Genomic DNA, 14,579 nt, shown 5'->3' on the forward strand with positions numbered 1-14,579 from the left:
CGTTATACGACCTGTGGTGGGAAAACGCCGGGAACTCACAGCGCGGTACGCAGGGCTATGTAATATGTTCAAAATGCCCCCTTGCCCTCCTACATTTTACGATTAGCATTTCAGGTCGTGGGTGTGATCCCTTATTATTTGCTATCTTAAGAAATTGTCTTGATTATGAAATGAATACCTATTCGTGAGATTTTTTTGCTGATGAAGTCGCGATCGAACGAACTACAATCACGGGTGATAGAGGGCCTAGCCTCTGCAACATTTCCCCAACGTAGCCGCACGCGGCGTACCTTTAGCGCAGTAAATATGGCGTCTGCATTGAGCGTGTGTACTTTGAAGTCTTTATTTAATATCCGCAAGTTTAGTGCTGTTTTCCGTATTTCTTCCTTCTTCACCGTTTCCAACCACTAGACATGGTAAGCTTTTATAATACAGTAAGAATTAATTTCCTTCTGTCGGTGAATGTACACATTGCATCACTCACTATGCGCCGTTTCAGGCTCCCCAGCAGTTTGGGTCGAAGGTCATGTGTAGCTCGACTAGATTAAGATTGGACGTGGCATGGCATATACCGGTAGCATTTTTTGAGAATTCGCGAATGCTTGTGTCAAGAATAGCCATAATGTGCAGCTGTTGTTTGTCAATCACTGACACTCTTTAACGGAAGGTAGGACAGACCGTAAAACAGAGTTTATCAGTCGTTTTCATGATGTTGCGTAATCTATCGAAAATGACGAGCAACAAGCATATGGCTGGAAGAAATGTATATCCGTCGGCGTCAGTCTTGCTATATCATATCAGGGCTCGAAATTAACTTTTTCCCCTGGTAGTCCACATGGACTACCATTTTCTGAAGTTGGTAGTCCCGTGATAATAGCTGGTAGCCCATGCATATTTTAGTTCAGGGATATCTTTTTTCGTTAATCAGGCAAGAAAAGGCTATTTTTCAAAATTCTGCCCATGTGAATACTGCACACCTTTAATACCCAAGAAAACAGGTTTGGTGACCTATTTGACAACCCGATTTACTCCAAGAGTTGTATGCAAATTTTGATAGTTGTCATGACAACAACAAGACCTTCTCAGCACTGAGACATACTGTAGCAGGGATAAAAATTGACCATATTGCAATATTTCTGTGCAATATATCAACTACAGTTTTTTGCTGTTTCCTTACAGCATCCTCAAACACACGATCTTCAGTTTGTCAACAAAGCCTGCATATACAAATACGTATTAAGTGATAATTTAATTAGAGTCCAGACTGACAGGCAGTTGTCAGTGATACAAATGCATGCCTGGTCTACATACACAGGCAGTGATAGCAAGCTGAATACTGGACAGTTCAACATGCTGTAGGGAGTAGAACAAGAACACAGTTGTATAAACTGAACAAAAGTATTGTCAAAATTGTCAAAGTTAATACAGCTACTCCCTGCGGGCAGTGTCACTATCAGGTACCGTCCTGCCACTGCAGTGTCACTGTCACTGCATCCCTGAGCAGTGATAGAGCTAGCTCTGACTCTGCTCTGACTCTGATGTATATGGTAGTTGAAGAAGAGTTCGGGTCGAATGACGCTCATGACTGTAAAACATACTACTACACTAGAAAAGACCAGAGAGCAACACATGGAAGACTATAGGAGACTTTAAAAGTTATCGGGGATTTTTAAATTACGGCATATGAGAATAATCAAATATTAAAGAAAAAAGATAGGGTCACCATGCTTGATTTTCTAGATTTTCACATTCTCATCATAAAATCATACCAAAGCAAAACTTTGAACAGTGAAGAATAATTGAAAAAATAAGTGACTTAATGGAATTAGATATTTTTTAACCAAATTTAGCATTATTACAACCAAAATTTTAGAGATGAAAACGTTTATTTGATGGAATATTTTAACCTTCCAGTATAATCAATTTTGAGTAGCATCTCATTCATATATGTCTTATAGTTTTGAACCAAATTTTGGTTTGTCACTGTGCTCAGTGTTTTTACAATATGACAATTAGCCAGAATTCACGATTTGCCCACTCTCTCATGATCATCATTTTGTGTGCTCTTCGGCAGGAGCAATTGAGTTGGATTAACTCAAGTTGGCTTAGACTGATAAATCCAAAAAGTTCACTGATGCGCTTAAAAATGAATCAATTTAAGAACTTGCCGTAGGAATATGACATTACAAACAGCTAATAACAGGTAGTGTCAAACATCTGCCAGCGGAACGGCGCGATACGTGTTTATTTTTTTTCTGCGCGCACATTCTTTACTGATATACTGGCTTGTGATAGTTGGGGGAACTTGAAAAATGTTGATCATATAGAGGGGGATTTGAAATTTTGTTAGGGTATTGAGGGGGCGCGATCTGAAGAAAATACGATTTCAATCGCGAATCCTCCAACCCCCCTCCCCCAATTGTCATTTGTGAACGCAGCCTTAGCTTGTCAAAAAGTGACGGACACGACATGGTTTGCCAAATACTGACTGAATTTCAGGTTCCAAGCTTTGGTAGTCCGTGTGGGCTACCATTTCATGAATTTTGGTAGCCCAAGAGAAAAGTTTGTAGTCTGTGGACGCGGGACTACCGCTAATTTTGAGCCCTGCATATGTGTATTTTTTCGAACAAATTGTCAAGCAATGTCATGTGAAATATATAGGATGGCTAAGTGTGCGTTGCATTCTGTTCTAAGGTCAATGGACCAAGAAACTGCCAAAGTTAGGATTACTACCGCTGCACTATCGCTGACCTCAGTCCTACAACCGCAACCCAATTTACGAGGAACTCTAGCTCTGCATGCAGGGCAGTGTGATGTCAATTGCTCTGATTGAAGGCATCACCCTTTATACAAGTCACAGGCAGTGTACCCTCTAACAAATGTGTCTTTCTGAAAATTTTGTGTCAATTTAGCATATTGTTCAAAATTCTTTGGATCAGCCCTATATCTTTACATCCGGTATGTATACTTAAAAACTATCTACTGTTGATTGACCAATCAGAGTGCTCAATTCAGGGTGTTTTATTTACTCGTAAAGCCTTGGTCACCAAATTCCAGAAACGAATGACAGCGCAGTAGTAAAGTACTGTCCAATCAAAAGTGAACATGTCATATTCTGTAGACATCTGGTACGTTTTTTCCCTAATATTCAAATTTGGTAACACAGCGGAAACCAGCTGCAACACAAAATCTGCGGTGGTACAAACATAAACTAATGTGCCCTAGGGCATTTATAGGATGTTCCATTACATTGGAAGGCTATTTCTCAAATAAAAGTTTTAATTCATATCCTAAACATGTTACAAAGGGGACGGTTGACGTGAACACTTTGAAAACAAAAATATATCAGTTAGGGGCGATAGTTTTTAAGTCGGATAAAACCCTCGTACTCGGGCTCTTCTGGTACATGAAGTCCAACCCTACGATAAAATGTCTCGGCCTGCGGCCTCGACATTTTATCGTTGGGTTGGACTTTATATACCAGAAGAGCCCTCATACTCGGGCTTTATCCTATACTGAAAAGGCCCGTCGGACATAAACTGGGACTCCCAGTTTACCAAAAATGCACCCTGGGACCAGTCCCAGATTGTGTTTTTTGACAATCTGAGAGTGAGACTGGTGCCAGATAGCCAAAAAATCACAATCTGCAACTGGTCCTAGATTGTATTTTTTGGTAAACTAGGAGTCTCAGTTTGCAGTCCCACATTGCATTTTTGGAAACTGTACCTCTGTAAACTTAAAAATGTGCTTGTGTCACAGGCAGTATTTGTTTGCATCGTGGCACGTCATATTGGCTTACATTACAGGGCACACTTGTCACAGGCCTGTATGCAGAGCCTGCTACATAAATCCTGTAAGTTAGTGAATGATATGTGACAACTGAGATCTGATGATGGAGTCTGTTATTCATTCCAACAGCTATCTAACTGTGTTACCTAACAAAGTGAAATGCCTATCTACCAATATAGCCATGGTAATTTATGCTGACCAGCAGTTATGTGATGAGTTTAGCAGTAACAATGTCCAATTTTATCTGTTTGAATCAAATTCACTGTATTAGCTAGATCTCTTTTCTTTCGGCAACATTCAAGAAATGGTATAGGACAGCAACAAACGGAGGCCAATGGTTCTACCGTTTCCATTCATAAGCAATCACTCATGTTGGCGGCTATCAAGTTTTGGCCATGCCCCACTTATTGAATGGTGCCTTCCCTTCCCTACAGAAGTCATTTCAATAGGGGCCCAAAGCAATTCCAACCTTTAATTGGTGATTTGATGGATACGATTGTTGTTGTTATTACATCAATGATCCTTTGTTGGTCTGTTTTGCTAACTTCAACTATGAACAGTAACTGTTTTGTTTATCAACAATGAACAGTAACCATTTAGCACCTTGTCGCACATCAAATATGAACAGTCACTTGGTATGTTGTTGCACATCAACTTCACATCAACTGTGAAAAGTAACTGTTTAACATGTTGTGGCACAAAGTCAACTATGAATACCCTGTCTCTTTACAGGCGTTGTAATACTATTATGGAGACTGAGAGTTTGTTGTAGGGGCCTGGAGGAGACTGGCAAAGTCTAGCTCCTTCCTGGAAGAAACCCCCAAGGCAGAGGTTTTTACAGCCAGCAATGCCAAGAGCGAAATGGAGTTAGCTTCCAGAGTGTGAACTCACAAGTAAGAGTTTCTTTAGTGAGACTGATAGCAGACTGCCGTTTGGTCTGTGACAGTGACTTTCTGAAATACAGTTACAGATATAAATTTTGTATCAAATACCTATTTACAAATTACTCAAGAGAATTGTTTTCATAAGACATATCTTAGATGTAGCAATATGTAAGAAATAATGTGACCAAGGAAAGGGAAGAACAAGTTTTGGATGATCAAGGTGCTTATTTATGCAAAAGTACAATATTTAATTTGGTGAGAAGACCTATGCAAAATGGAGAATGTATTAGAGTGTGACTGTACACCATCGTGTACATCAAAGCAACATGCAGAGGATTTACTAGCAGTTGTCACTAGAGGGTGCCTGGCTGAAGTTCAGGCCTACTACAGACATTGTCATAACTCTGACAGCATCACAGATCAGTTTGGAAGGAATGTCCTTCATATTGCTGCTTCTTGCAAAAGATGGCAGATTGTAGCTTGGTTACTGACTGAAAGAAAAATTGATGTGAATGTGAGAGATTTAGAGTCTTACTGGACAGCCCTTCACAGAAGTGTTTTCTATGGACAGATCACTAGTGCTGTACATCTTATACATGTAAGTATGTGTTCTGTTTTTTTTATTTTAACAGATGGGATTTGTGTTTATTTACAGTAGTTTTTTCTCAGTGTACATCTCTAAATATTGTGTGAAGTGTAATTGTTGTAGCAAGTAAAATTTACTACTGCATACTGCCCAGTGGAGGCTGTCTTCATATATTATTATACACCTGCATCTGTAACCTATGGAGTTTTGCTGTACAGTAAGTTTCGGTATCAGAGGACGTGGAGTCCAATAACTTTCAGGAAACAGAAAAAGTTAATACATTTAAAATCTCTGATTCTGAAGAAAGTAAAAAAGGATTGCCCAGACATTTTTCTGTCCTAGATAATTAAAACAGAAAGTTTTCCAGAGAAATGCAAGTTGTTAGATTGATGACTTATCGTGTCGATACTCAGATTAAAATTAGTTTATAATGATAGCCTTATCTTGATATAACACATGCAATCTCATTTGAAGTCTGTACTTGTTTGTCTATAGCATGGTGCTAGTCTGACTGCTCAAGACAAGGAAGCACTGACACCATTGGATATCATCAGAAAGGACAGACCAGAATATGTGATCTTCTCCTCTGCTAATCCAACAGATGTCTATACTTGTGGAACAAATACCAATTTCACTTTGGCTCACAGCAGTCAACAAAGTAGAAAACACCCAGATCTTGTGGAGGAGTTTTCAAAGAAGAAAATTAGTGTTAAAGAGGTAAACTGTTTAATGAAAATGAATCAAAATTTTAGTTTCTTACATTGTGAGTGAATGCTGAATGTTTAATATTCGAAGCCATGAATAATCATAGTACAGGTATGATTAAAGAAAACTAAATTAGTGGAAGTGTTGCTCATTCTTTTTTGTTTTAAAGCTTAGATGAGTTAATCCTACCACCTAAGCACTTTTAAAGGAGTTTTAGAAACAGTTTCAAGATAAAATTTTAGTTTGCTGTAGATCATCAAATCATTACTTGTCATGTGCCATAGAGAAAAAGACATTTCAGGTACTTCATTAAGCTGTATTTGTAACAATGCATCTGATTGGACAAAGTACAAAGGTAGAATTCAAGAAAAGATCACCACTCATTGCAAAAAAAGCAAATCCAACAAGAAAATATTATGCAGCACACAGAGGAAAGGATGTCTAATTAGAAATGTTGTTGACAAATTAAGTCTTATGGAATGCCTGAAGAATTTTTAATTCGTCTTGAATTGTGGAAAGCCAGGCTGAACCCAGTAATGGACATTACCTTGATATCAATCAATCAATCAATCAATCAATCAATCAATCAATCAATCAATCAATCAAATTATTTATAAAGCACCAGTATCCTATGTATCCATAGTTCAGAGGCACTATACAGTTATGAAGCATACGCTTCAGTAAATAAGTAAGTTTAAGATTCCTTCTAAAGCTAGTGGCTAGGGCTTTTTTCTAAGTTCAAGAGGAAATTTATTCTGGGACACAATCCAGGCGCGGTGCATGAGAATCCTGGACCAGCGTATGATTGAAGATTGTAGTACTTATCTTAAAACCAAAACCATCATGGTCTTTAATTGTCTTTAGTATGTGAACTTTGACATTTTGACTTGCAGGTAGTTGTTTGCAAGTATCATTCTGTATTTCTGACGCACAATGGTCAAGTGTACACTTGTGGTCACGGTCAAGGTGGAAGATTAGGTCATGGAAATGAACAAACCTATCTGATACCTCATTTAGTAGAAGCACTTGTTGAAATCAAATGTACACAGATAGCAGCTGCCAGAGATCACACAGTCTTCCTAGCTGAAGGGTAAGTTGAAACATGCAAACATCTCTTTTAAAGTTATTGCCTTTATCAAACATTGTATTCCCTCATCAATACAATGCTATGCTAATCAACAAGCTTAGATATTGGGTAACTCTCATGCATGGGTCATATTACAGTGAAATCAAGGAAACTTCAACAATCAGGATTCATTGGGATATATTTGTATGACTATATCTGCTCACTAGCAATCTTTTCTGTGATGTCCATAATATTATTATTCTTAATATTTTGCACAATGTGATTAATTGCTATTTTCAATGTAAAACAAATTCTTGCAAAGTGTAAATTAAATGGGCACAAACATGAATTGTGTAATCAGGAGCACTCATCTTTGCTTGCTGTTCTTAACTTGTTCTATATGTTATCAGTCCATCTTATGTTCTCGTTTTATTACTGGAAAAATTCAAGTATTTTTTCAGGCCTATTTCTGACAAAACTCTCCTGCAAGCTATGTTTATGAATAGTTACATGTAAACAGACATCTCTGATAACCATGAGCTCTAAAACTTGAAATTGCCAAGTACATGTAAGAACAGACATGTCCCATACTATTCTTGTGGAAATAGTGAAATAATGTTGATGTAGCAATGAAGTATCTTTGTTTTACTGCAGTAGTGTGTCAAATAATCAAGTATGAAATCCATGGTGTTTGTTCATGTCTTGATTGACTGAGTACAGTGTTGCTGTACACCATTTTCACAGGTGTAGATAGTTAGTTATCTACATCATAGCACATACAGTGTTGCTGTACACCATTTTCACAGGTGTAGATAGTTAGTTATCCATATCATAGCACATACAGTGTTGCTGTACACCATTTTCACAGGTGTAGATAGTTAGTTATCCACATCATGGCACATACATTGTGATTGATATCAATCATTCCAACAGAGGAATGCTGTATTCATGTGGCTTCAATAGCTGTCATCAACTTGGACATTCTAATGTCGGATGCAAGTGTGTAACACCTAAACCAATTCTCGCCAAGATTCTCAAAGGCAAAGTCATTACTGGTGTCAAGGCTTGCAGATTTCACACTGTTCTGTACTGTGCAGACTCTGTGTTCACATTTGGACTTAATGCAGGACAATTAGGTAAGTGTACAGTTTAGACTATTGTGTTTCATAGTCTCAGAACATCAACATTCTCATTGCAGTGCTCTCATGGTGAAAGATGACAAATGTGTTCGGTAGCAATTAAGGTGGTTGGAAAGGCTAGAGCGTCAGTTATAAATTTCAACAAAACTATTAAAATATGAAAATAGTCAACATTCTCTGTGGAATAAAAAAAACTAGACATTTGGGCACAAAGGCATTGCAGAGTTATAGCCTGTTGAAACTTCTGAAAAACTGACCAAATAAGAAGAAGTTGGGGAGTCCTTAGTGTATTAACTATGGTAGAGGTCCCTTAGCTTTTAATAAAATGTTTGAAAAGGGAAAGTCATTATTTGCTGTTTTTCAGGAAAGTTTGACAAGGCGGTGCTGGCATTCAGAGTGAGTGACTGCTATTGTAAATGCAGTTTTAGATTCTTTGAGTGTCAAAGAGGTGTCAAAAGTGAGATTAACCAAAAAAAACTGCTCTATGACTTCAAAAGAGGGGTGCAAATATGGCTTGTTTTCAACATTTTTGACAGAATAACAGTTTTCCTACATAATTGTATACCAATTTAATCCAACTTTGAAATGAGATATGGACATGGAATTTTTACAGCCTATTAACAAGGTTACAGATAAGATTTGTATGGCACAATTTTCCTGTATTTGAAGTACTTTTTGAAAAATCACATTTTGAAATTTGAAAGAATTTTTAATAATTTTTTGATATATAAACCCATGTAAAATCATAAAAACAAATTTTATTTACAAATCCTGCCTTTCAAATCTTACAATAAATAGTGTCAACATATTTATAACTAATTTGGTAATATTAATACTGTCCAATTATTATTAAATTCAAATATGTAAAAAAAATATGAAAAATTAAATTTTAATATTTACTGGTGTCATATTTCGAAATCATGGCTGCAAATATACAATTTTTATATTTGTTGGAGAAAATATTAACTAAGGGAGTTATCCTGAAAATTTGAACTAAATATCTTTATTCTAACACTTGAAACTTGACATTAACTCTGAGAAAAGAATTGGTGCAAAAATAGCCTTTCCAACCACCTTAAAGCTGTTCCAGAATTCACAATAGTCATCAATGTAAGCAACTTACAGAATGTTCTCAGTGCTTGCATATTTGTGTATGTACAGTAAAACCTGTCTAAACCAAACCCTACAGGGACTGAGAAAATTGTTCGGTTATGAGAGGTGTTTGGTTTACAGAGGTCCTTTAGATATAGAGTTCTATTGGAATGGGACTGGGAAAAGGGTTCAGTTTAGACAGGTTCAGAAAGGGTTTGGTTTAGACAGGTTTCACTGTACTTACACTTCCTGTACAAGTGAAATGAACCACAGCACCAGAGATATCTGACAATTTATCAGTTCCCTGATTTGTGCTCTCAGAGTTTCTAGAATGAATGAGTCATGTCTCCCATGTGTAGAGAAATTCCTAAAACTTGTTAGATAAATTCCAAAACTGTACAAAAATTGCAATGTTTTTCCCATTTGTCATTTTGAAAAGCATGCTAAATTGAGAGAGAGAAGTGATAGTAATTTTGCTAAGTTTTCAAACTTTTTTGTAGCTAGCCATATAGAATAGTTTACAGTCAAGTAGGTCAATCATCAACATATGGTTTCGCAAATAAAAAAGTATTGATTTTCGTTGAAGGACATACAAAAGAAATTCAAATGTTAACAGCTCAATAGAGTATGATTATCTCCATCAGCCATCACTGGTCTTTCAAAATTATGGCATTTTTGATCCCTGCAAAACTGGATTTATATGGCAACTTGCAAATTTGATGCTTTTATTCAAATGTCTAAATATACTTACATTTAAGTTTGATAATATGAAATAATTACTTTACTGGTATGTTTCAACTTCACACCCAAATTAAAAACAAAAAAAATTTATCGCAAAGCTATGTCTACTTCATCCTTCACATTCAGGTAAAGTGGAGAATTCTACACATGACCAGAGATACACTTATAGCATGATAAGATATTATTCACTAATATTTTTCTTCGTTCAGTGAAGGAAAATATGAATCACATAATGACCATGTTACCACCATTCGACATGCACAAATCAAGACTTTGTTATTTTTTTGCATAATGCAAGAAGTTTTTCATACCCATTCTACGTTGAAACTTTTGAACTACTTTAGGAATAATATCAATACGCCATGGGTGAGATGTCAATCATTTCTACTCATCTGTTGCATCAGGGAGGAATATGGCGCTCATGTTAGTGTACAGAGTAAATGTCAGCCTACCTATCGGTCTACATGTGCCTTTCACAAATTTATACACAATTTCAAAGATAGCATAGGCCTTGAAATTTACCTCAGACAAACAGTGCAAAATATCGAAATGTGGCACCTGAACCTGGTAACATTGCCTGCAGAACCTACAGTAATGCAACTAGCTTCGTGTTCGTTGTTTTTGAAAATTATTAATGTGATTCCTTAGGAATATATAGGGTTACACTCTTGTCTTTTCATCTGTCTGATTATTATTGTCATAGTATATGAAAATATTGATTTCATTACATGACGTTTATGGTCTGACCCCCTTGTTGCAGTGGAAACTGTTTGTCTACTGCATGAAAATACTCTGTGTGTCGAAAGTCCAGGTTGCAGCGGGGATCCATACAAATAAGAATCCCCATATTGGCGACAAACTTAGACACGAAAACTCAAAATTTGCAAGTGGGTGTATTTTATCAGATTGTAATAATCGTGACTAATATTCACATAATTTTCATGTCAGACATACCTTGTGATTGTGGGAGAAATACTGGCCACCATGTTGTTTGTTTACATTGACAAGCACATTGAAGATCAATGCAAAAAAAAGGTCTTACTCACAAAAACTGATGACATAGACACAGGTTCACTACGGCCCAAAGGCGCCCCATTTTGTACGGTAATAGCGTCCCGAATTTTCGCCACATATATACGTGGAATGCGCGTTCAGAGAGTCAATTTCACCTCCCGCGTAATGTTGAAAATTTCGCCGTATTTCCTTGCTGCACAGCTAAATACTAATGAAAGAGTAACATGTCCTATTTCCCGTATATGCTGCCCTTACAATTATAATATTTTGGGAAGAATTTCACATGGGAATTCCAAAAATACGTAAGCGATAACAGCCATATGCAAAATTAAGTAAAAACACAGTCAACAGCAAAACGATCTTCAACTCGTCGTTTCATAAAAATAAGAGGGAAACTAAAAAAAATAAAACCATAGAGTTTTAGTTACCCTTCATGATAAATGTCATACCAAATATTATAAAAAATAACAGCGAAATGAAAAAGTTAAACCAACGGTTTTTTTCAGATGTATTTTTCATTTTACGATGTGTCTAATCAGCTCGATTTCCCATAGAAAACAATGGCGTTTAATGTACTGAACAGACCGTACAACTCTCGCTCGTTCAAATTTCTCAATTCTGAACCAATTATAGTGAAAAGTGGCACAGTGTTTCTTTGATTTACATACAAAATTCCTGTCGTTTTAGTTTTCTGAATTTCTCGTCGAAACTTGTTTTAGTTGCATTTTATTTTTCCGATCGCTGAATTTTTGCTCTTGCCCTCAATAAAATGGCAATATTACGGTGTTTGCATATGCAGAATGAGGGTCTAATATTGACGCATTTAAATCATTTAGCATCTCTTAAATTGTACAGACCAAATACCAGTCAGGTTGTTGTAATTTATACCAAATTTTGGCGAATATCAACTATGAAAATTCCAGTAAACTGCAAAAATAACAGAGAACAGAGGCGAACAGGCGTAGAGTCTCCACTGTAATCGTGCAGTGAACGTTATCGATCGATATTCTTTTGTCCGAAATTGATACATTGTTGTCTCGCTCACTCGCGTGTAGTTCCCCGTTCACAATGGCGCCAAACTACGCCAAAGTGCGCCAAAATGTGCTGAAACGTACGTAAAAGTATCACCAAAACGGAAAAAAGTGTCGTCGATTTACTTTCAGTACAGGAAACCAACAGATACCGTGATGTTAAAGTGTACAAGTCAAAATACGGGTTACTGTGGAAATGTTTATGACGTGACCTCAACACACGAGCGCCCGGCACGAGCGGCACCCAGGCAGATTTTCGATCGATAATCTATTGAAAAGAAATTGATACAATGTTCGCCGTTGTCAATAGCGACCGGCTGAAAGCGCTGTTCGATAGAAATTATGCTTCGCGGAATACCGTACACTGAGGCATACTTTTGGGCCGTAGTGGTTGTTGTGATATAGAATGACCAGAGTATAAATCCTGGTATTTTTAGAGACGATAGACTTGGCTTGTGCATGCTATAACTTTAATGATATCTTGAACTGCATCAGACTCGAAGTCTACAATTACCAGGAAATCATTCAATGTGATGTACTCTTAGAGTAGTTTTAACTTCTGACAATTTTTTTCACTACTTTTGTTTACAACCCTTTCCCTTCCAGACAGTATCACTTCCTCATCAGCCATTGAACTCTGTGAAAAGTGTTATTGAGCCAAGACCATACATATTTCCACAGCTGGTCTGTTCTAACAACTTTAATCCATAAAAATCATGTTTACAGTATCTGTAATTTCAGAAACCTCCAAATGTTCAATTTTTTGTTAAAATGCACCAAATTGGACATATTGTGCTTCACACATCAAAGTGTATTAGGATACACAGTACCTGTATTCAGCTTGTCAACTGAATTCTGGACAGAACTAGACTTCAAATGTAGACAGGGCATTTTACATGTATAGATGCTATGTTGACAAGCTAGATAGTTGGTGTTTCAACTTTGGTGAGTCAAACAAGAAACCATAGATGACATTAGAAACAAAAATAGCGAAAAAATCATCAAATATCATAGCTATTATTCCTGTAATGTGATATAAAAATTTTGATACTGACAAAGCAATTTGTAATATCAGTGTATTTTTTCCTTTCTGATCTGAATTATTTTCTATCAGGTTTTCCAGCTGGTGAGGAGTATGTGACATATCCAAAAAGAGTATCTGCATTAAATCACAAAGATATTATAATATGCTGTGTGGCAGCAAGTGCTGCAGCCACAGTGTGTGCTACAACCAAAGGTGATATTTATGTGCTTCATGAATATCAATGTAGGAAGATTGCATCCAAGTAAGTTACAAAACTATTAGTGTTTCTTAATTCGGAACAAGTAAAGCTTTATTGACACAAATCCAAAATATCTCCTAAAAATAGTCTGTCATCAGCCACTACTAGTTCTATCAGATTATATAGCCTTATTACATTTGTATGCCACATTTTGGAAAAACATAGAGATCATACATAACAATGTACAATTTGCATGTCCTTTTCTCATGAAAATGTATCCTTTGTATGGTTATAGGCATATAAATAGATCAGTGTTCTCACCAGGATTTTTTTACAAGAGGGCGAAGATGTGGTGCAAAGCACCACAAGCGACTATGCAAGAGGTCACTGGGGGACTGGGGAGGTCAGAAAGGGGTGTCCTCTCCTTCCCTTTTGAAAAATAGGGATTAAAATGGTGTTATTTGGTAGCACTTGGAGACTATTTTTTCAGATTTTTTTCGTGTAAAAAACTCAAAGGAAAGAAATCTGAGACATTCTCCCAAAATTTTATTCCAGTTCAATGATTTCAATGAACATTTTTTAAAAAACGAAAAATAGCGACAGACATATTCACCGATGTCAAAATTCATACCATCATAACACTCACTTGTTCTCAGCCTTAAACACGTCTGGACTGAGCCCAAATATAGGTTGTTTAGCTTTAGGAGGGAAAATACAAGCAAAATTCCAACCAAGAAAAAACTTAGTACTCTGCTGTCCTGGGTTACCCTCATGCCCCTTGGTATGTTTACCATTTGTTTAGTACTTTTCTTTGATCTCCTGTGCCATTCCAACATCCTTCCCCCTTCGGGTCTGCAGTTTGATCCACCCTGGCAGACTTTCTTTCTTTTCCTTGGGGACTAGGGCAAGTTATCTGCTGGTCTAAAACTATCCAGACCAAAGATAGGAAATTTGTAATACCCTTCCCATTCATGCGGTCTCACCCCCTTTGCCCTGTTACAGCTATCCTTTCTGCCTTTAATTGCTCCCCAGGTAAACCAGGTGATCCAGCCTTCCCTTTGCCGGACCACCCGTCCAAATTTCCAATGTCAGCTCCCTTCTTCTCAAAACGACTGTCTGCCCTTTTAACTTCTCTGGTTCCAGATGCAACATACTATTCTTCTCATAGCTTCTGCCATGCAGGGGCTTCTTGGGCTCTGCATTGTGGGCTTCCTCAGGAGCTTATTAAGCTCCTAGGTGACTGGAAAAGTGAGGCCTATCAACGTTATTTACACCCTACTCTACCCCTCCGGGTTGACTCCTCTCTGCG

General features: G+C 37.2%; 1 protein-coding gene across 2 annotated transcripts in view; it reads left to right on the forward strand.

Annotated features, from left to right (window-relative positions):
- The first annotated feature begins 276 nt into the window (after positions 1-276).
- LOC139139363 (inhibitor of Bruton tyrosine kinase-like) overlaps positions 277-14,579 on the forward strand; it is a 49,021-nt gene continuing 34,718 nt past the window's right edge. The window contains exons 1-6 of one of the 2 annotated variants that reach the window (XM_070708259.1): positions 277-416; positions 4,522-5,271; positions 5,755-5,976; positions 6,858-7,054; positions 7,964-8,166; positions 13,162-13,333. In XM_070708259.1, coding sequence (XP_070564360.1) covers positions 4,948-5,271; positions 5,755-5,976; positions 6,858-7,054; positions 7,964-8,166; positions 13,162-13,333 — 1,118 coding nt within the window. In that variant the 5' untranslated portion in view covers positions 277-416; positions 4,522-4,947. Of the gene's footprint in view, positions 417-526; positions 668-4,521; positions 5,272-5,754; positions 5,977-6,857; positions 7,055-7,963; positions 8,167-13,161; positions 13,334-14,579 lie in introns of those variants that run through there. The other variant, XM_070708260.1, reaches the window with a different exon arrangement.

This window comes from Ptychodera flava, chromosome 8 (genome assembly GCF_041260155.1).
Source record: "Ptychodera flava strain L36383 chromosome 8, AS_Pfla_20210202, whole genome shotgun sequence".
NCBI lineage: Eukaryota > Metazoa > Hemichordata > Enteropneusta > Ptychoderidae > Ptychodera > Ptychodera flava.